The sequence below is a fragment of the Etheostoma cragini genome, chromosome 6 (assembly GCF_013103735.1).
Source record: "Etheostoma cragini isolate CJK2018 chromosome 6, CSU_Ecrag_1.0, whole genome shotgun sequence".
Taxonomy (NCBI): domain Eukaryota; kingdom Metazoa; phylum Chordata; class Actinopteri; order Perciformes; family Percidae; genus Etheostoma; species Etheostoma cragini.
The window spans coordinates 3,983,082-4,006,922 of record NC_048412.1 but is presented as its reverse complement, the minus strand read 5'-3'; the positions used below and the strand labels follow the sequence as shown (position 1 = coordinate 4,006,922).

Below are 23,841 nucleotides of genomic sequence, written 5' to 3'. Positions count from 1 at the left end.
AACCATTTAACTGCAAGATTTAAAAAAAGTCAGCTGGTTCTTTTTCTGATCATGAGAAGCTTGCCCATGTGAATAAAGCAACTTAAATGTGTAGATTCATGAATCTTGCAATTCATAAAAGTTTCATAAAAACACTTAACTTACAAATTTGAATGTGTAGCTGGGTGATAAAACAAACCTCAGTGGGTGAGCCAAAATCTGCAGATGGGCTGCAGGTGCTGGTGTCTGGTAGGGCAGTGCCAGCACTGCTGCGTACTGGGGATGATGGAGCAGCACCAGCAGGGGGTTCTGGGATGCTAGAGGTCTGACGCAGGATGCCATGCCTCTGGAGACGAGCCCATGTAGAGCTCCAGCTGAGGAGGAGCTCATACACTAGCTGAACCTGGAGAGTGACAGAAGCAGAGAAGAGAAGAAAAATAGAGAACTTTAAGTTGTCATGCTAGACATTCATTGGGATGCATTGAAATCTAATGTAGTCTAATGTAAGGAAATACTATAATGAAGGATTTTTATGTCAATCAATCTATTCCTTTCTTATGAGAACATGATCATGTAGAAAGCTCTTTCCCAATATACACTCAGATGCTGCTTTATGTGCAACACAGCTGTATACACTTTCAATACACGAGGTCTACCGTGCCAACTGAGTGCCTTAAAAGATAAACCTAACACACCACAAGTGGTCTTAATATTTGAAACAAGATTTAAATGTATTTTTGCCAAGGTCTGACTCAAACAGCTGCACTAGGGAGTTCTCATGTAGTTTTTACTTCTGAGTCCATTACAATGATTTGGCTTGGCAGCTTGTAGTTATGTGACACTAAACCTAGTTAAAGTTGAGTGAGAGGGAAAGAGAGAGGGAGGAAATATTAGCCAGCAATGGACCACTATCCATTTCCATTTCTTTTACTCTCCAACTTAACACACTTTTAGACTTTGTACTTGTCATTCAGAAAGTAAAATGTGCTCATGTTTCTATCTGATGGGTGATTATTTGCAAGGTCCAGTATGCTCTTACACATGCTTCAATGTACAAATTTGTTATCCATAACAACAAAACTCTCAAAGAAACACCCACAGAGGAAAGTTAAGCTGTGTCATCAATTTCCCCCAAAAAACTCACCACGGTTTGGAAAAACTGAAGGCTCAGCTTCAAGTGTTCTCAACTATTCATCATGTGTTCACATGAAAAGAGGCCTTAGCATTAAACAACAACAAAGCCAAAAACAAGAGTGGAAAACATGAGGGGAAGGCTGGGGAATGTGATGTGATGCTTTCAGTTATCCATGCATTCACTCAGTGTTCTTTAGAGGAGAGAGAGAAGGAAAGAAAGGGAGAAAAGCGACGGTCTTTCACGGTGAGCTAATTTCTGGATTTCAAATGCTTCGCTTCTGCAGCCAACTAACCCCCCAGCCCCCACCACTGAGGGTCCCTCAAACGTAAAGGTGCACAGACACAATTACACAGACACACACACTAGCTCTCTCTACTCCAAACACATTTTTACTTGCAATTGCTCACTCACACACACGTGCACGCCTGTTAACACACACATTACAGGGAGGCCTTCCATAAATAAGCATAGATCAAATGAAAAAGCAGCACAATACATTACAGCTGGGCCATTTCAAACATGTCCAGGAAGAGCTGCTAACGCCGATCCAGCAGCCGTCCAGGGACAGGGCCAACAGCTGTCTGCCATACCCAAACCAAACTGCACTGCCATCAGGAGCGGTACGGCTCCAAGCGCCCTTCTCTGAGAGTCTCGGGCCTGGAAGTCTAACCAAGCACAATGAGGCCTACTGCACTCAGCAGCAGGTGTGGAGGAAGTACAGAATGCCGACTAGAAGGGGTGAGTACACTGAGGCGGTGTTACATGACCTCTGTTTTAGCAGAGTCTGGGGTTTGGTTCCTACTTTCATGATTGAGATTTTTAGTATTCCTCTCAACCGCACTCTCGTAATTTATCTTCTTATTACATTTTGTCCTCACCATTCTTAAAACACTCTAGCCTTCTTTTCCTAATATCACAAACACACACACACACACACACACACACACACACACACACACACAAAATACATGTGCCACATTTCATGAGTTGGAGAAGTGAGCAGAACATTTGGAGGGCTGGGTTCTCCAAAGACCTGTCATCTGCAGATCAGGAGGTCTGCTAGGCTGCAGTAGTACAAACTGGAGACTGAACAGAGGCTTCCACAGTCATTCATAAAAACACACAGATGAAAGACGGGAGAGCATGCAGATGGTGAGTGTTCGTGTTCCTTTATCTAAGCCTAGTTTATAGAAACTTCACAAAAGTGACATATTGTTGGGTACGTGTAGTAGCTGAGGGTGTACATGTGTACAGATGTGTGTGTGTGTGTGCATGTGTTCTGAATGAAAATGCTGTATGGTTATGACTCAAAAGGTCAAAGGAAACAATGGTGAGGTGTGTGTGTGTCTGCTGATTTCAAGGTGGTCCTGATATGGTAAAAGTGCAGCTACTAACCCCATCCATCTGACACAAACATGAATCCTTCACATAGACACAAAAATGTAGAGACAAACGCACATTTGCGTTAAAATTAAGAAGCGGTTATATGTTGGAATCATGCATGAAAGCTGATTGTCCAGTGCTTGCGACGTCATTTCTATGCATGCATTATGTGTGAGCATGCAACTGTGTCGCTGTATGGCCTGATCCCTTTTTCTCTTATTCTTAACTATTTTACTGTTTATCCGTTTTTTTACTCCTAATGTTTTTCTCACCCTTTCCAAAGACACATATCTCACTTCTTAATGTATCTTAGCTGCAGTTGCACCCCTGATGTTTTCTGAGAATCTGAAATCCATTCAAACACGTGCCTTATTCCTGTGTCTAGTCACTATCCCTGACTACACAAGCTTTTACGGCTCTTAAACATGAAAACCATGACACCTGTAGCTACATGCAAACGTGTAAAATAAAGTTTGAAACAAAAGGAAAAGAGGAAAACACTCCAAGGCTTGACAGTTTCACTCGTTTCCAAAAATACCTTTGTTTTTACCATGGAGAAATCCACTGCGTATAATGGAAAATCTGATTTAGTGTCACAAAAATGTAGTTTAGATGCCAGGAGAAGTTAAGAGGCCAAAAGCTTTGGTTTTATTTGTTGACTTTAGTGTCTCAAAGTGAGTGTGATAATAATTGTTTGATTTACAAATCCTAGATGTAACTCTAGCACCAACACTCCTCCAGTTCCATACACCCATCACAGTGTTCCTGTTGTGAATTCCTCACGCTACAGACACTGTGTAGGCTACGTTGGTTACGGCTATGTTAATTACACTACGTAAGAAATTGCCGCAACGCCTTATTTTTCATTACAGCAGTTGCCTGTACAGGAGTCAGACGATGTAAGTTGATACTCTTTATATTTAGCAATTGTGATAGCAGATTAAGCTATCCCTAAGTTGTTTCTGTCTAAAATGAGTACTAAATATTGTAAATGGAACATTTTTTGGGTGCTTGATACATGCAACAATGTACAGCTTGTGACTGCCTGTAATGTATAACCAAATGCCTGTGATGTACTACCAAGTCCCTGTAATATGCAACCAAGAGTTTAACTCCATCTAGTGACACGTGGTCTCTGATAGAAGCCCTTAAGCGGCTGATACTCAACCTTCCAGCATTAAGGTTAAAAACCCAACAGTTCCCATCTAACTATCTTGGTGGTACTTATAGTTTAGCATCTGTACAGCGCTCTGATATCCCCATATGCATTCCCACAAATCAAAATGCAAATTAGAAAGAGGAGTAAGGAGTGTGAGGTCTCCTTTGTTCTGGAGAGGGTGGGGCTGCTCTCGCAGCATTCTCAACAAGCTGCTACATGACTTGAAATGGTACAGAATGAGCTAATAACCCCCTCAAGTCAAAAATTCACACAGAAGAGTAAAAAAAAAAAAAAAGAGCGAGGAGCTGAACAGATGGGAAGAGAGAGCAGAGGGACTGCGATAAAAGGCAAGAGAAGTTTTCATTGGACCCAAAAACTAATAATGACTCATCATGTAATCGCAAAAAGCCTTCCCAGCTTCTCTCCATTTGAGAGCAGGAACAGAGAAGAAGAAAAAGAAACTTTCCCTCAATAAACGAACAGCTCTCCTCATCCCTGGGAACATTTTCACCACTACCAGATTACAGCTTTTCATTTGTTTCTGGTACCAATTCCCCTCAACATCGCCATGGCTCATCACTGTGGTCAGAAACATTTAGCAGTATGACCACTCAAAAGGTCGCCCCAATTAAGTGTTTATAGAGGAACCTAATTCAATATAGCTCATTCAATTGCGAAAAAACAAAACGTGTAATTTTACATGTAGATGTGATTATACTGCTGTAACAACGCAATGAAACACAGAGACCTAACCAGGAGACAAACATGTTCCCTTTCCAATCTGTCCATATTCATCATGCTCACTAAAACATAATAACACACTGTAAAACAATGATGATGAGTCTTGCAATCCCCTACTCCCCCTTCACTCAGACCTCAAAATATTTGACCAAAGCAAACAAGGCAATACTCTCTTGTTTATGCTTCCATTCTCTTACACTAGGTAAGAAGATGAGGCAGTTTGTTTATTGGAGTCAATCTATATAAGAGAATCATGCAGAGGAATGATCGTCCTGCCAAGGTGCGTGTGTTCATATTTCAGGAAAGTTTACAAGGGGATGATTTGTATAAATATACATGTACATCAGATGACTACTTCATGAGATTCAAGACTGTCTGACTGACCTGAGGGTTGGAGCACTTGACGTGGACGGGCTGCAGATCAACATGGAGGCAGACCACAAAGGAGTGTCTTCCTTCAGAACAGCTCTGCAGCTTATGGGATGTGACTGCCAGTGTCGAGGTACAGCCCATAGGCTCCAACAGGCTCAGGCTTTGCTGCTGTCCCAGCAATGTGTACACGCTGAACTGACTCAGGCTTACTGTCCACGGGAAGGCATCACCTGGTGGCAGACATGAGGGGGGAGAAAGAAGAATACATTAAAAAAAAAAAAAATGTAGTAAAGGGATGAAACAGTAGGAGAAAGAGGATGAAGACTTCAGGGAGGATAAGGGAGATGTCATGAGAGAGGAGAGCAGAGGACAAGCCAAGTCATTGTGAAATTGAGAGGAAGACAAAGTGAGACACAAGAAATGCAGACTAGATTTGGAAAAAGGACAAAAAGCTGCAATGGATTGAAATATTAAAAGGATAAGTCAGCAATACTCATTATCAAAAACATTAAGAGAACTGTATTATTATTTTCACTTACCTTTAAAATCAAAGCCAAATACTGACCAAGGGATGAGAAAGCTTCATGGAAAACATTACAGATGCACTAACGCAGAGTAGTCTCCAACATTCTACATCCAATAAGTAGGAAGAGAATCCCATCAAAACACACAGTCAAATTAGGATAAATCTAAATCTTTGGGTCGGAGACAGGATGCCACACTGGGAGAGCTTAAGTTTGTTAGCTTGCCAATCCCAGTAGAACAATAGTACAGAGAATGGGAACTTGTCCACTAGCACAGGGCCATGAAGAGCACATTTCCCATGCACAGTGGGCGGGACGCTTTGATCCAGAGCATTGAAACTGAGAGATGAAGAGCTTTTTCAAAGGGTAGGAATGAATAACTGAAAGCAAGGGTTGTTAATTTTTACGGCAACATTGACAAGGCTGCTGATGTCACTGTTTTTGCTGTCGTTTTTCTTTCTCCTCCGTTTTTGAAAACTGTATGCCCAATGCTGATGTCATGAGAGAGAAAAAAAATGAGGGTGGCCCCTTTTTTCTTCTTCTAAAGAGAAAACATTGCTCACCCGTCTGAGTGTTGCTTATGTCAACAGGACCAGGTGTGCGCACCACATGTGCAGATCTATCTCTCAAAGTCGTTCTACTTAAGTTTGTTTGTCTTTTGTCGTGGTAAATGAGTAGTAGTGGGTCAAAGGTTTGCTCAGTGTTGAAAAGGCCATAATGATGATGAATTCCCATTATGTAGCCTATTACTATTATGAAAGCATTCATTACAATTATTAATAAAAGCAAATTCATGTGTGTGTCATGAGTTAAGTAGATTTCTCCCACCCATTCAAATTTATTTTCCAAGACATGTTTTTTACATTTTCTTTTACATTTAAACTTTTCAAATCAATCTTTTTTTAACATCAGGTGATTTTGTGTTCTCCCTATGTATCGGGGTGTGTGCTCCACCCTTTCAGTAAATAAGCATTTCAATAATTCTAAATAAAGTTTCAATAGACTTTCAATAGATACAGTATGAAAACCTACCTTCCTCCAAGATGGGCTTGGACACCACAAAGGGGAGCTCCTGCAGCGGTTCCATGTACTTGTGCCCAGTACTGAGGATATTGATCTGTGGCAGGCAGACTACCAGAGTCCCCGGCATGGAGGCCTGGTTGTGGTACCAGCTACGGACGGTGCCGGGAATGTCACTGCAGATGATGGTGCTCGGGGACGGGAGGCTGTCGTTAGGGAGGAACACACAGCATGACTGCAGCTCCAACTGGAGAGGTAAGAGAAAAATAAAGGCTACATGAAGTCAAATTAATCAATTCAGTCACATGATCATTTAGCCCTAACATGCCACGGCCTCCTTCAGTGAGCTCAGGGACACTGCTGTGTGCCAACATTAGAGATTTTACTGATTTGGACTGCATTGGAAAGGACATCAGAGAGAGTGTTTGGACAACGCTGGCTGTTGCTAGAAAAGACTGAACATGCTTAATAAACCCTTCCTTGATTTAAAAAATGGAAACAGTCAATCCCACATTTAGTCATGCATGTTGTTCTGGTTGATGCCAATGATAAACAAAACGTTGCTATATATTATTATATTATAAGCCCACTACTGTATTATTATTAAACTGACCTGCTTTAGACAATAGGCTCAGCCTTTAAAAAAGTTTGAAAAGTAGAATGCAAGACTTTGACTGCCCATTTAAAACCAATGTGAAATTCTATATCTAGGAAACAGAACACCTTTTACAACTTCAGGAACTTTTGACAGTTAAATCTTGAACTTGAATCACATTTAAAGTATGTTTTAAAGGGTTTGAGACCCCATTCCAGCTGCATTACGTCACACATGTCTCTGGTCACCCAAAAAGTAAAATTTACAAGCCATTAGGTCAGTAACCAGTAGCAAGTAGCCAGTAAGTGTAATAGCAGTGTCTTTTTCCATTACATGGGGGCTGCACTGTTTTAAAAGACCAGTTAACAGAAAGGAGAGGAGCACAGGGTCCAGGGGGCAGGCAGCAGGTGCTGCCACATACTGGCAGTGTGTGTGTGTCAGTCAGAGAGCTGCTCAGTTTAATGACAAGTGAGGCAGTTAAGCTCTGTTAAACTGTAATATGTTTAGTGTAGAATACCAACACAAATGCAAAAACCCACTTTCTTTACTGAAATATATACTAAATTACATGATGTGCAGATTTGCGGCCTTCTGCTAATATCACACACAAATGTTGGAACGCCTCTGACAAGTCTGTATATGGAGGCCAGTTATCCCAGCTTTGATCTGTCAAGGGAGGGCGAGAAGGAAATAAACTGAGAAAAAAGATGGAGAGAAAGAGAGATGGAGCGAAGGAGAGCAGGAGAAAAAAGAGGGAGAGATATGGTTACACATTCATCTCACGCCGCTTCCTCTTTTGATTCCTCTTCAAAGGGGGGTTTGAAATCAGAACACTTTTGCACACTGACACATAATGTAAGGCTTTGGCCTTTTAAAGAGCCGGCACGCAGGAAGAAAATCCATTGACACTGGCTGGTCTGCTGCAGATCTTAGCAGGGTTAAGCTGTAAAGCAGGCAGACACACGGAAACCGCTGGGTTTAACACGGTGACTCTGGTCTGTACCTTGAACTCACCGCCTGAGGCTAAAGCTATCCTGCTGGACATCTTGGTTCAGTCACATTATTTCTTCCTCTGCTCCTCAACCATCAAAATATTTTTTTTTAATGGTAATAGCTGATACTCAATAAATGGGCAATGCTGACACAGTGGGGGAAACCTGGGAGTGATAATGGCAGTCAAAATGTATTTATTGTAGGGCCTCATCTATCTAAACTTTTTTTTTTTAATATGTCAAAAAATACCTAATTAACAAGAACCCAACAAGATTATATGACTTAGTTTGTCTCAAAACCATCTAAAAAATAATTGTAACAATGTATGCATTGAGCGCCGAGCTTTACTGAAGGTAAAGAAAAGAGAGGAACGTGGCAGACCGAATGCATTTTGTAAGTCAGAGAAGGGTCAAACCTCACCAAAAATGTCTTTTGTGTGGTTGTTATCAGCCTCCCACCAATGAGGAGTGCCATATTATTGAATAATGGGGAAAGAGTGTGCCATCTTTCAAAACACTTTTCAGAGAAACAGAATAGTTATGTTTAATAATCTGGTTAAAGCAGGGGAAGACCTCAATGCCTAAATATTTAAACTGCTCAACAATGGGGATGTCGGCAGAGACAGTGTCCAACATTATTTGCTGATGTTCTCGTTTTTATGAATTCTGTTTGGTTGGAGTCCACTAATTTTGACACATAGGACCCCAAACGATGGGCTATGAGCTTTGCCAAGATTTTTGTATCAGCGTTAAGCAGACTCAGAAGTTGATAGCCAGAGCTAGAAAAGATCCTTATCTTTTTGTAAGAGTAGAGAAATCAAGGCTGTGTTCACATTCTTGAAAATTCACCCTTCTTAAGTTAATCATGTCTAGAAGAAAGAGCCTAGTTGTTCCCAAAAAGTTACATAAAATTCAGGGCGATTTCATCAAAGCCCGGTGACTTTCCCTTTTGCAAATTCCGTACTGCCAGTCTTAGTTCTTCAATAGTAATTAATATCTCAGCTAATTCCTCAGCTGACAACTAAGGGTGGGTTTTATCCAAAGTGAATCAGATTCATACAGATTGGAATCAAATGTCTGAAAGGATTTATTAATTACCCTGGAAATAATAGCGCTGCCTCGTTCTATGGATGAGGAATTCAGAATACAGAGCCAGCATTAATTTCTGCAAATATCTGGAATACTGCAATAAACTGAGTGTTATAGGATTCATTTTTCAGTAAAGAAGTATTGAAAAAACATCAAACCACACGTTGAGAATATTGGCTAAGTGTTGCGGCGCAAAAGACCCCTTTATGGTCAGACAAAGCCATTGGGAATAACACCACTTTATCAACTGAATTAATTAATTGAGTGGATGCAAAAGGAAAATCTATTCTGGGAAAAAAAAGTCTGTCTACCTAAGAAAAAGGAGTAATCCTTACAAGTTGGATTAACTGCACGCCAAATATCTATAAACCCCAAGCTGCTGGCTCATGATTTCAGAGCATTTGTGGCCTGACCCTGGTCCCCAGTGGCCTTTGCATTCAACCGATCAATATTGGGGTCCCACACAGCATTGAAATCTGCACAATAAAAGAACAAACTGTTAACTCAAGTATTTGATCAGTGGGACTATTATAGAAATTGCCATCAAAAACATTAGGTGCATAAAAAATTTGGTGGAAATCACAATCCTGCCTGTATCATCTGACCAAGAGGACAACACTACACTTTAAGTGGGAGATTCCATTTGACAACAATGGCCACTCCTTTTGCTTCTGTTCTCACTGAGAAGGATGCAATTGTATTATAGAATCTATTGGCTAAACAGTCGGTATCCACCTGCAACAAATGTGTCTCCTGTAATAATACAATGTCAACATTTTTCTTTCTTAGTAAGCCCAGAGTGCTGGTACGTTTATGAGGAGCATTCAGTCTGCCACAAGTCTAAACTAAAAGTAAAAGATCACCCATCATCAAAAAAGCTGCGTTCTAAATGAAAGTACATGTGGATATTGCTACTGCCTTTCATTTTATTACATTTTAATTGTGCGTCTAAAGTTAAGTCCCTCAGCACACAAAACACGTAAAACCGCCAACTCTGTCCAGCCGATGACGTGACTCCTTGGTATTTTTGTTAACTGACAGTTTGATTAACTGACTAATCATTTTAGGACAAACTTAATACCAAGCCAATATCCAATGGTATGAAAAGGTACAGTATGCACACAAATGTATACTGTACCTCTGTGTGTACGTGAAAGCGTAACCCTATTAAACATTTACTGTTTCAAATGGGTAATTTCAGAGTACAGCTATCCTTCCATAAAGACCAATTGTAAATTACCAACTTCAGGTACCAAATTATTTGAGTTCCCATGCAGTGTCTGATGGTTGACTAAATCTGTCCGCATATATCAAACTTTGGGAGTAAAACTTGTATACACAATCACAGGAAAATATCAAACACTAAAATAAATGCTCACAGAGGAAACTTGACCCTGGTAAAATCCTAGCGGAAAGGGGTCTGTTCGTGTTTGAGAAGACACAGATGTAAGACTCTTAATTTTACCAGAACTTTCATTTTATGGTAACATTTTTATTAGCACAACTAAATATAAAGTATATTTTGTTAATAACTATTCGCAAAGGGTGAGTTATTGTGCAATATAAATTTTAGGTCAGCCAATTTATTTTTGAATAGCTTATCAAAAGAAAAAGGGACTTTATCGGTATTAAGGGTAGGTTGTGCCTCAAGAGTATGCATATCTTTCTTGGACTTTCTTGGATCTATGGGCACCTGCTGTAAAATTGCTGAGTGGTTGCAATAAAACATAATGTAATACCACTTAATGATATTTTCTTCAGACTTTATAATGGTTTGGTGTTGTTCCCCATGGCAACACAAAACCAAAGATGATGTCAAGTGTATGGTAGCTACAGACTTGCCACATCACACAGTGAAATACTAACAATAATCAGATAGCATCTCACAGATGACAACAGAGGAAAAAGTCGAACAATTGAATGGCATTCTCTGGGCATAGGGACAGCTGTTTCAAGATGTTTACACAAAGACAAAAAAGCTCGCAATCCTTCAAAGGGCCTAACTATGTAATGGAAAAGAAAATTGCCTGTCAGTTCTAAATCTGGGTGATACAAAACTAATTTTTAGTCAGCCCCCCTTCTCCTTTGGTGACAGCTAATAAAAGCCACAAAAAACACAGAAACAAACATGTTGTGATTCACAATGGCAACAGTGCATGAGACCATCTGAGGGTGCGGGTGGCGGCTTTACTCTCGAGTGAGGGAGTTGAGGTCACCAGAGTAGAACAATAGTGAACTGGGAATGCACTAGGACCTGAGGCTGCAGCCGCTGCCGAACATCTGACTTCAAATCAAACAGTTGCTAGAAGACAAGGGAAATAATTATATACCAAACAGATGAGCTGTACATGTACTGTTAGTCAAATATCTTGCCAGGGTCTGGGTTAAATTGTGCTAAAGTCTGTGGGCCACAGAGTCCATGAACAAACTTATTGTAATCCATACCTACTCCAGGAGGCAATATGGTTACTGGCTCTAGTTGTACAACATCAACAACTATGATCAAAATATAATGACAACTAGAAAGCACTCAGAGAGAGCATGCCTTTGCCAAGGCAGCACAATGGTCTACATTTGTTATTTTAATACTACAAAATGTTTAGGAATTTTAAATCTGCATTTGGAACAGGAGAACAATACAAACTGCAATAGACAATCATGGGATAAATGTACCAGATTTGTTTTAAAGTGAATTCAATAATTTGTGAGAAAAATGCCTGATCTTGCAATGTTGTGAAATCCTTTCTAAAAAGAAATTCTGGTTTAGAATTATTTTGTGAGAAAGACGGAGGGACAGTAAACAGCTCATCTTGGTGTATAGAACTAATTTTCTTTGGTTATAATGTTTTTTATTGTGCAAGGGCAATGAAAACGGCTCTCTGTGAACACTGCAAGAGAAAACAGGAATGTTCAATATGACTTCCACCCAAATTAATTCATATTCACTGAAATGATGCCATGTAAACCCTCTGCTTTCTCAGTCACAGCAACCACTGGGCATTTAAAGTCAGTATATTAAACGTTCATGCCAAACAATTTATGCTGAAATATACTCAAAATAAGAGTCAAGGATATTGAAAAAAAACTCTAAATGCCTAGCCTTCTAACGAATGGACTGGCAATACTCCACCCTTTTCTCTCAGGTCATCCTGGTTAGCCTCACAGGCCACTCCAAGGCTCCCTCTCTGTGGTCTCATTATGAACACACACACACACACACACACACACACACACACACACACACACACACACACACACACACACACACACACACACACACACACACACACACACACACACACACACACACACACACACACACACACACACACACACACACACACACACACACACACACACACACACACACACACACACACACACAGAGAGAGAGAATGTACCACATGCTTCACTGCTTTGACCACTGCCCAAACCACTGACAGGTCTTCTCCCTGACCAATATCCCTTAATCCCAGCATCACCCTACTCTTCCATCCTTATGTCCCTCTCACTGCTTAGGCCTGGCTGTGTCCAGGTCTCTCATCATTACCATGAATTGATTCAGGTTGGAAAGTCTGAGATATTATGACCGGAGCAAGGGGAGAAAAGGAAACCCTAGAGAAGGGTTGAGAGAAGAGCTGGTGGGGGCAGTGCTGCATACACAGCAAAAAAGAAAAAGAAAGGTTCTCTGTACTAGCAGGTCAAAGTAGAATGTGTGAGTATGTGTGTGTTTCATGTCACAACTTCAGGTGTAAAAGTTCAGTTGAGGTTGTGTGGGGTCATGTTTGCTATTGCACACAATTGTGTTTAACAGCTCTGTAACAGGCCTATAAACACAGCACTGGAAGCAGTTAGGCTGTGTGACAATGTCCCCCTACTGCGTGCTGATGGGCATGCCAGGTGTGTGTGTGTGTGTGTGTGTGTGCGCACATGAAAGAGAGAAAGCATGCACACTGTCCTGTGACAGAACAGGAAACTGCCAGGTATGGCAGGTTGAGCCAAAACTCAGTTTGTTCCATCACATGCTTGGGAGACAAAGGGCAACATGTTACTGAACTTACAAACCACTCACGAGGCTTGGCATACTATATTTAATTTTTACCCATAATAAGATGGTAAAAATGTATGTGCTGTCCGGGGAGGCCCATGGAAAGGCAGCTTTTCCAAGAGCAGCAAAAGGAAAATTCTTAAATGAATTTAAAAATAGGAATGGGCACAAATAATATTTGAAAGCCAGAAGTATAATTGCAGTGTGGAATATCTATTACACAATGTTACCCTCTGAGGGGTTCAGGGTAATGTGGAATAAAACTGCAGCAAAAAATGACAGATAAACGGCCTCTGGAAATGACTTCGGTACAACAAATAATAAATACAGCACAGGGTTGTGCAGAGCTAGTAAGCGTCTATGTGTGACCTATGTTTAAACAATCTTGGGTATTAAACATTCATTTTATGATTATGAGAGAGGTATCTGGAGCTCAACCACATTAAGAGGACTTATCACAAAGACCCAAAACAAGTTGAAGCCTACTGTTAGAAGTTTAAGAATGGCAGGTGTTTTCATACAGTCATTATAGAAGGTTCATTGGGGAAAAGAGAAGTCAAAGAGTCACAATTCTTCATTCCTTTTGTCCAATGACATCATGTCCTGTCAAAGTGAAACTAAATCTTAAAAATAACAAATGGAGTTAACCGTCAGTGGCCTGGGACCGCAGTTCAGTTACCCACTGCCTCTAATGACAGATTAGGAAAAAACACTGAGGGACAATGTGAGTGTGTATCTGTGTGTGTGTTCAGGGCACGGTGTATCACTTGCAGCACCCTCTATTAATATACTTCAAAAACAGCGGAAACACTTTGCAATTTTGACCAGGAAATCTCTGTTAAAAAAAATAATATCGTAGCCAATCGACTCCGTATGAGGCTGCACGTGCCAGGCTTTAACTGTGAAAATATGCTCAAATGACACACACATTTACAAAAGCGCATACACACACGTATCATATGTGTGCTTGCATGTTCACATACAGTCACTGAACACACACACACAACGTATTACCCCTTGCAACTGCAGTTATAACGAGAAAAAGCCCATTTGGACGAAAAAGTTAAAACAAATAAAACATAAACCCCATGGCCTCAAGCCAAAACACCTGAATTAACATCTCCCGTCTTCTTTTTCTTCAAACAAGTGCTGCTTTGAGAGAGCCCCCCGTCTCTTTTTAATACCCTTGCAGAGACTTGGTGCTGTGCTTACCACTTCCTCTGAAGGATGGCACCTGCAACAGCAATGAACTCAGTTACAACACTGCTAAAGTTATAATTATATCCCTCTGTACTACTGCTGGGTGTTGAGTAAGTCCAGTACAACAAGCTGGCTGCTACATCCTTTCTCCTTCTCTTCTTATGTTGGTAAAATCACCACAAAGGTCGTCCAATAACTAGACTGATGAGAAACTACACTTCAATATGAGGGTAGCAAGGACCGCTATTTGGCATAGCATCAGAGACGGAGACGAAGTGCTTATAGAGATCCATTTTACTGATTGCTGTCTTTCATCAGTACATCCCTGGTATGTTGAGAACACGTCTTTGTTCTCTAGCTTGCTCATTTTGGAGATGAGAGTTATGTCAGTACACAGCCATCGGGGAATAGCTGGAAATAATAGAGAATCTGTAGATCATAAAATAATAGACTAGTGCAAAAGTCTCAGTATGCACACGGACAGACTGGATCCAGTAAAAAGCCCCACGGACCCAAATAGTGAAAGTGCCAGTGGTTTTTGAGTGACAGCATGGTTATTTAGTAGGTGACCATTGCTTATCCTGAGACTTAGGCCTTGATCCCTTCCTCTTAGGCCTCTAAATGAACACGGATCTTCTTACACTTTGATCTACAATCACACAGGCTCTAATTCAATCTGGATTCTGGATCAGGAAGCCAGCATATGCTGTCAGGAGTAAATAAATACTACTAGAAATGAGACAGATGAACAAAAAAGCCTGAAACCTTAAACAAACTTCAAACATAAACCATTTGGTACCTAAATACTTTGATTAAATGGTAAGAGGCCTGAAGACATTTTTGCTTTTCTTTGTCTATTTCTTCCTTCTCATCCGTGCCTGGCGTCACATCACAGAGTTCTAAATAGGGTACTTTTTTTGTGGAAAGTTCTGCTCAGTTTTATTTCTGATCACTTCCCCGCTCCATCAGATATTGTTCAGAATCCAGCCACATGTGTGGACCCTGTTTCAAATCTTTCAGTCTTAATACCCCCAAAAAGCGTCCCTTACTTCCTCCTCTTGCGAGCAGTGTTAGGAGTCCATGATCTGTCTTGTGTAGCATTTCTCCCTTGAGTCTTTATGAAGATGGTTTATCTGGTTCCAGCAGAGCAGGTTCTAATAGAGAGGAAGCTGAGGGCCAAACACACTCAGACTTTAAAAGGCTGAGGCCATGTGGAAATGGCCTATATAACCACAGGAGGCTCTTAGGATCCGCCGTGCCTCACCAGTAAATGACAAAGGAGTGAGTTAGATGCAGGACAGCCCGTCTACTCTGAAGAGCGACTTCAACTGAGAGTACAATATTCTCAGATCGTCATTCTTAAAAGTACAAGATTTCAGATATGAACTGACTTTGCAAGAAAGATAGAAAGACTGGAATTTTAGCTATTATAACTAAACAACACAATACTTTATTCTCAGTGCTTAAAATGGTAGAGAAGTGCTCTATTGGTACGCTTCACAGCGTATCTGAATGAGTGTGAGCTTGTGCGTGTGAACTGCCCTTCTCTTGTGTAAAGTGCTGTTTACTAAACAACAAATATTTATAAGAGTTATCTCTTTTTACGAACCTATCCTGAGCCCCTGAACTCTTATTTGACAAAGATATAATGCTCTGTGCCTACTCTTCCTGAAAAAATATTTTCAGCAGGACACGTGTGGCTACATAATTCTGACAGCGTTAAATACAATCTCTGTCATGGTCATCTATCTTGGGGCCAGGCAGAGAAGTACACATCTGACATTTGTCCTGTGGTGCTGTGGTCAGATCCGCTGATAGACCTATTGTTTTCATATCACTGCAGGGAGGAGAAACTTTGAGGCCCTGACTGTGTACAGACCTCAGCACAGAGCAAACCCTGTAGACCAAGATCACCTCTCTGTGGAGCCACCACACAACGTGAAGCAAAAACACAAAAAAACGTCCACATTCAAGCACGTACGTACTGACACATTTTCCCCTCGTTTTCTCTGCTGCAGAGTTTTTCAACACACACACACAAAGCAAGCCACGACCCACAGGAAATCACCCAGAGATAGAGGAGAGGAAATTAGAAACACCCTCCCAGCATCCCGGGTGAAAACATTTGCAACTCTGGAGCAGAAAAATCGCAGTGGACAGATCAGCAGCAAACGGAAAACACATCCCTTTGTTTTTGAAAACCTGATACCTCTCCAAATGTAATCTTCCTGTGCCTGCACCAGACGGGACACTGTGTTTCCTAAGTGGCTGGTCAGATGAACAGAAGGTCCAGAGAGCAAACCCCCCCCCCCCCCCCCCCCCCCCCCCCCCCCCCCCCCCCGTCTCTCTGGATAACCCACCCACTGTTAACCTTCTGCTTCCCGTTCTTCTGCATGTCCTCATGTATTTTCAGGTCTGTCCAAAAAGACATTTGGAGATGTGAGAGAAATAGTGTAAATAGTGTAAAAATACTGTAAATAGTACCTCCCTGTATATCAGCATGATTAATGTGTGTATCTGAAGATGACACTGTGCAGATGTGTGTTGTGGTGCATGGATGTACACAAATTAAGTTTTTCCTGCAACCTCAGAGAGTAGCTTTCCCAACTAATGTCTATGAGAAAGGCATCTAAGCGTGATGCCTCCTGACAACAGATAGGCCCGGTCTCACCCACATGCCACCACAAGCAATAAGCTCGCGGCCTGGCACAGCAGCACAGCCAGGCAGCCAGCCATCCCTGTGGCCCTGCATTCCTCTCTTCGAACACTGCTTACAGAAGCTGACAAGCTCTGGAGGTCTCGCTGGCCGAGGTGGAAATCTGCAAAAATAAACGCTTTAGGTGACATGAAGGCTTTGTTTGTTTCTGCTGGCCCGGCTGTTTGTGTTAGCGCGGTGGGTTAATTGCGACTTTGATCGCTGCGTTTATTGATCCAACAGTGGCCTTAGGAGTGTGGCCGGCCTGGCCTGCCTTGCCTGCTCCCACCCCCAATCTCAAACAATCACACCTCCGCCCCCAACTACAGACGGGGTCTAAGGGGTGGCCATGCCAAAATGGTGTTAAAGATGCACTGGGTATGGGTGGCCATGACTGGGAGTACTCTGTGATAACTGAGGTCTTGGATGAGCAAGGCCAAGGACAATTAGGATCGGGTGGCCTAGTTTAGAGACTGACTGTTAATGGAGAATGGGGTGAAATGGATTGGGCTAAAGGTCAGGAAATAGACTGTGCTAGAGTTTGATAAAAGTGCTCACAACCAAAGGAATAATGGCAAGCAGGTTGGCCTGTGCTTTGGTCAGATGTATGAGGAGACTTGGCTAGGTTGATCTACAGTAGTGGTGCGGCCAGACAATCTTGCTCTGGGCCAGCTGAAGTGAGTGAAGGTGGCTGTGATTATGTTGTGCAGTATGTAATACTAGGCCAAGTTGGATCAAATGATAATGGTGTGCAGATGAAAACAGCTTTTATTGGCTAACTCTGGCAAATGTTCACCAATATTGATGTATGCGGTGTGACCGAAATCACGTAGGCCAAACTGAGCTGTTCTGGACCTCAGCTGATCTGACTTGACCAGTGTTTTGGCATGGCTTCCTCCTTTGACCCAAGCTAAAGGGTGGATGAATGCCCCAACAATTTAACTAGCTTCCCCAATAAACAAGCTTTCCAAAACACATTCAGAAGATCAGGGTGAAAAACACCATCCTTTTTCATCATTTTTTCCTGACACTTTTTTAAAACATCCCTTGAAATTCTAGCTGCTGTGAGTTTTTAACCTAATGAAAATCTGTTCCAAGTCTCTAGATCTCTTAGGTTCAAGAGGTTACAGACACAAGAAAATCCTGGTAAGCACTTTTCCAGTGCAGCCCGGTGAGAGGGTCAAATATGTGTGTGTGTGTCTATGCTGGCTGTGAGGTCATCAGTGTATTGACACAGCAGCGGATGATGGAACGGGATTCTAGACGGGGACGGACACACACACACACACACACACACACACACACACACAGTAAACAGCTAATGACACATCTACTGTTACATTGTGGGGTCTTGATTTAGCTCAGGTGATACCAGAGACCATGAGTGTGTAATCAGGATAGAATGTACACCTTTTCTCTCACTCTCTACTTCATATTCCCTCAGTACCTTTGCTGTATCACTCTCTGTTCTTCCTGCTCCCCTTCCTTCCTTCCAATTTGCTCTCAAATTCCCTCTCTGTGAGATATTTGCAGAGACTCAATGATGGGAGAGACATACTGTGCACTGCACTCAGCGTTAACCCTTCTCTTTGTTGGCACTACAGCCAATCAGTACAAAGCTTTCTATTACTGTAAATCTTGAGTTTCCCATGGATGTGCTCATAAGTGTTTTGGAAATACATCATTCAGCATGAAAAAGCATTAAAAAGTGGGGGCAGCCCTAGACGGCAAACTAGAATAAAAAGCCTTTTAATTTCTCTGTGCTCCTAAACAAAAACACCACAGCCATTATCTATTGTGCCACCGACACAGAACATAGATAATTCAATTCAGTTTCAGCCTCAATGAAAAAGATGTCTGTTTGACAACATACAACAAGGTATGCTAGCACACATTGATTTATAAGAGCTCAAAGGGTGCAATATTGTCATTTTTTTCTTGTTAAAGACAGTAAAAGTATGGATTTTACTCAGAGGGTGATTAACTCCCAGTGTTAAAGTGAAAAAATAGTATTAAATAGTGCAATAGTGATTAATTAAGTTTTTTTATGACATTCTATTTATTCTAATTTGCAACTAAATTGTCCTGATTAAGCTGTCTTTAACCCAACAATTCCAATCTGGGTGTTTTACGGCCCTGTGCTTGGGCTTGAGGTTACCATGACGTAATCTATGCATTTACCCGCTGAAGTTGCATAATCTATGCACTTACCCGCTGAAATTGCGATATTTAGCAAAAGAAAACCACTTATGATTTGGATGAGATAGTGACCCCCAGGGTTTAAAATAATTGTTGAGTCTGAAAAGTTGAGAACTGATTACCACATGTACATATAAACACGGTGTTTTAAGTGGAACAAAATACAAGTTGTAATTGCAAAGCATTTGGAAATTGTGGGATCTGACAGACAAGGAGGGAGAGGTGTTGAGTGGAGGGATGATAGGATGGAGGAAGGGGGGCAGAGGATGAAGTAATGTGCCTGCACAAGGCACTCTAGCTGGGGGTCAGATCCTGTTCATGGAAACCATCTGGCCAGCTCAATCTGAGCCACAACAAACATACAGTACACATGATCCTCCTTTCTATCTCTCACTCACTTTCCGCGTGCTTTAAAACTCACCTTCTGCCCATTTTTTCTCCCTCTTCCTCACCTCCGTCTCCCTTCCGTCACTTTACCTTTTCTACCCCTCGCTTTTACGCCTCCTTTTCTCTCTCAAAAACTATCCTACTCATTAATGCATGGCAGCTGCAGGGAGCAGTGTTACTTCATTTTTCCATGGCAACGGCCTCTCTGTTTCACCGGATCCCATTTCAGTTTTGGTAGCAACGTACTCCTTTGCCAGTGCTGAACACATTCACGTGTTAAATAGAAGGAATTATTGCAAAATTCCTGAAATAGAATCCCCCTCCCAATCACTGGCAATTATTATCAGGACCCAGAGAGACTATGGGTGTCCCTGGGGAGAATGGGACTGGGAACAGTGGGGGAGAGGGGTAGGCAGGAAATAAGCTGGAGAGAAACCGAGAAGGGCATAGAGAAGGACATCCAGAGGTAAGAACATGGAAGGCAAAGGTCAGGAGATGAAGTGTACGCAAGGAGAAACACTGAGTTGGAGCAAGAGAAGGAAGTAAAGCAGAGGGTTACAACTCCAAGACTGAGGCCAGGTGGCCATTTGAAGGTGTGCCTGACCACTCTGGCTAGGGTGACAATTGCAGCACTGCCCTTCGGCCCTAATGTGAAGTGATTACTGAAATAACACCACCTACACAAATTGGAGCCTCGCATGACCAAGATAGTTAGTTGCCTCTACAGGGAAAAAAAACATGCACACACTCTTTCCCTCGTGTGTGCAACCAGGATGATCTGGGCTATAAATGTCATGGGGTCCACCATCTTGGGCCTGATGGGCTCAGTTCTGATGGTGTGCGTCTTTGACCTGACCATGCCGGTTGCAATGGTGTGACCAAAGACAATGGACACAGCATTGCTGACATCACCCTTTGGTTTGTAGACTAACGTTTTGAAGCCGGGAGTTTGCTTTTTTTGGCTGATGCTATGTTGGTATTTTGGAGTCAGAAGTGACCATATTTGGACTGGAGGGCAAAGATGGGGACAATGACAGTATTGTTTCAATGATGCTGCGCTAGGCTAAACGCTTAAAGAGGGAAAGTAGCTGATTTCCAACCCTTCTGACACGAGTCATCCAACAGAGTTTTATTGTCAGGTAAACATGGACCTCAAGGTGCTGGTGCTCTTCGTCAGCATGTACGGTTGGCAGATCACCGAACAAGACATTTCTAGGTGACCAAAGCTAACTTTGATGAAGTAAAAAGGAGGGTCAAGAGTTTAAGATGAAAATAGAAGAAGAAACTACTTAAAACTAGCGATTAAGGGCCATAAACTTGTTTATGGAGGTAATAAATAAAAGCAGAAGTAGAGTCCTTTGCCCATAGACTTCTATAGAATCTGATCTTTCAGTGAAGTAGCCCCCTGTGCTGGAAATGAGGCAGAATGCAGGTTTAAGGCACTTCCACATTGGCTTCACTTCTCAGATGCGGAAGTTGGCACTTGGGTGTAACAAAGAAATTTGCTCTTTAACTCTTAATAAATGTACTTTTCTTCCCAATCCAAATTCTTCCTTTCTCTCATTTCATCTTTCCGGAGAAGCATCTACACTAATCAACTACTGTTTAAGCTGTTTACCAGTTGTTTAAAAAGTGATAGTGATTCATTTAGCTATATGAGCAAACTGAACGATTTCTCTTTGGGCCAGCCAGATTGTCTGTTTTTGACATTAGCTGCCTGTCTGTCTTTATCATCGACAGTTCCTTAAGAAGATTATAGGAGGTTCTCTGATAGCTTTGAATGGATTACGAATACTTTTTCAGCAATTTTCATTGCAGGGTGAATTTCGCCTATCGTTCCCCCTGGGGTAACAGGAGAAGAGGGTGTTACAAACTGAGATAGATAGGAATTTACTGGATTTGAAGTCATAGAGGAACCATGGCTCAGAATCCTTTCTGGGGCTTGGTTTAAGCACTCGGCTACAGATAGAGCATGACACTCATGGATTCAGATAATAATCTCTGCCCTAACCACGCATGACGGGCCATCACCAGGAATCAATGCTAACTATGTCTGTCATTGAAAAAGACAAGCATGCTGTAAAGAATGATTTAAGAAGAGAAAGTTACAAATAGAAACAGTGCATGTTCTGCTTTTTTTCCAACTGCTATTCTGGTTTTAGACTTTGAGTAGGATATGTGTCCAAGACATAACATAAGCTTTACTCAAGTATGGAGTCACACTGTAATGAAATGCACAGTGCAGTGGGACAGAATTGCAAGCACAGTTTGTTGAGGTCATGCTGTTTCTTGAGGTAAGATAAAGGATGATGCAGCAACGTGCATTAGACCTTAAAGTGTATGACACTGAACCGAAAATAAAGAACATGTTGTATTCCCTTCTATGCTTTTTGTGAACTGCTGACACTGGTGGAATAAATGACAAAAGACAAAAGTTGAAAATGCAAACCTCATGTACTGCAGCTTTTCCATCTGCATTATCACTATTTTCTTACCTACTTCTATTTAAATGGGACCATGCTCTAGCATCTGCGCAGACCTTTAACTTTTTTCCTTTTGTTGTGAATTGGAAGGAAAGAATGTCACAGCGACGCATCTGAGACCAGGACTATGAGAAATTTTAAAACAATTTACGCAATCACCAGGTATCATGTTTCCCTATTCTGTTTAAACAGCCTTAAGTGGTCTTAGCAGTTGTAGTATGATAAATACTTTTGTAACTTTTTCTTTTTTGTAACCCAATCTCATTCCGCCACCTTCATTCTTTCCGTCTTGTTCCTCTCTCTTCTGTAAAAATAAGAACAAAAAGAGAGAAAGCCCTGCATGCCAAATTGGGCACATGTGCAGCAGAAGTGTGAGCCATTAGGTATTGTGTTTACACCACACTAAAATAAATGGAGTGGTTTAAGTTTGGGGATATCCAAGGCCTGGGGTACCAGCTGTCGGCCGTTCGGTTTGGTCCGCCTCCACTCCCATGTCAACAGGACAGACTGTTTCCTAATTACTGCTGCAGTATGTGGTGTGGTCCCAGTCGCACAGCCGAAGGGGACAGAGAGAAGTGGAGGCAATGACGGGCTCAACAAACTATTAGAGGGTTGAGTTAACTTTTGTGGAAGTACTGTAAACAGCTCAATGGGCTGACATGGAACCTGGGCTCTGAAGCTTTATTTCAAGTCACATGCGTCATGCCCTCTTTCATGTTTGACTGACATCGGTTTGTGTGGTCCAAGCAATACAAATTAAGATGAATTAAGAATGGTTGTTGGACTTCTGCCTCATTGGTTATTGTTTACATGCACAAAGAGCAATGATTATAAGTCATATTCCTATTGAAGATTGATTTAGTTTACCTGCTCTTTGAATTCCCTTAAATAGAGTATCCCTGCTGCCATAAATAAACCTGCTAAGAGAAAACGTCTGTGCGCCTGTGATGACCTGCCTGCATATACAACACACTGCTAAAAAGAGGTATGAAAACAGAATCCTGTGAAGTTATGATCCCTGGAGTGATCTGTGAAATGATGACGTCTGTTGACATCATCATGTAACTATAACTATCAGTTAATCTGACTGTGTGCTGACAGAGAAAACCGACAGTCAAAAAATATGTCCATGCTGCAGTGATCTGTGGGGTATTTAAGTAAGCCAGGCAATCTGATCAGATTGCTCATCATGAGAATATGACAACATATAAGTGTAGTATTAAAACGTAGTTGTAATCTTTACAGTGGCCAACCAAAAACCAGGATATTTTAGTAACAAAAATGCCAAAATAATATACTGGGTTAATGTGGTCATAAGTGAAACTAACAGATTACCGACACAAAGATGTCCATATTTCCCCAATCAGTAAAGTACTGAACCACATGAGTACTGTGTGCGTAGACACACACATGTGCATACACCATGACGTTCTGTTCCTGCATCAAGAGAAGCCCTGTCAAAGAGTTGTCAGCACTTCCTGATGTATTTCAGATGGGGCTGGTTGTGATGTGGGCTCTGCTAACTGGCCAGGCAAGATGCAGCAAGCATCCACACAATGGGAGCACTTAACTATCCAGTTAGACACTTAAACACAGAGACAGGGAGATTCAGCAAGCCAGCCAGTCAACCAGACCATAAGCCCACCACACAGTGACATGAGACGCTACGTATGCATCTGTATGTAAAACAGGCTACTAAGCTAACAGCTAACAGAGGTCCCTGGAAGCCATATGGCCACAACCACAGAAAGAGCTAAGATGGGCTGGGCTAAGCTAAACCTCAGCACCTCAGAGAGAAAGAGGAAAACAAGGAGAGGGGTATATGGTATCTGAAGAAGAT

General features: G+C 41.7%; 1 protein-coding gene across 2 annotated transcripts in view; it reads right to left on the bottom strand.

Moving 5' to 3' along the window:
- Positions 1-23,841, bottom strand: part of LOC117946102 (vacuolar protein sorting-associated protein 13B-like) — a 335,261-nt gene that overhangs the window by 154,449 nt on the left and 156,971 nt on the right. For both annotated transcript variants that reach the window (XM_034873955.1, XM_034873954.1), the window contains exons 23-25: positions 6,326-6,560; positions 4,782-4,999; positions 179-382 (exon numbers count right to left, since the gene is read on the bottom strand). In XM_034873955.1, the coding sequence (XP_034729846.1) occupies positions 179-382; positions 4,782-4,999; positions 6,326-6,560 (657 nt within the window). The remainder of the gene's footprint in view (positions 1-178; positions 383-4,781; positions 5,000-6,325; positions 6,561-23,841) is intronic.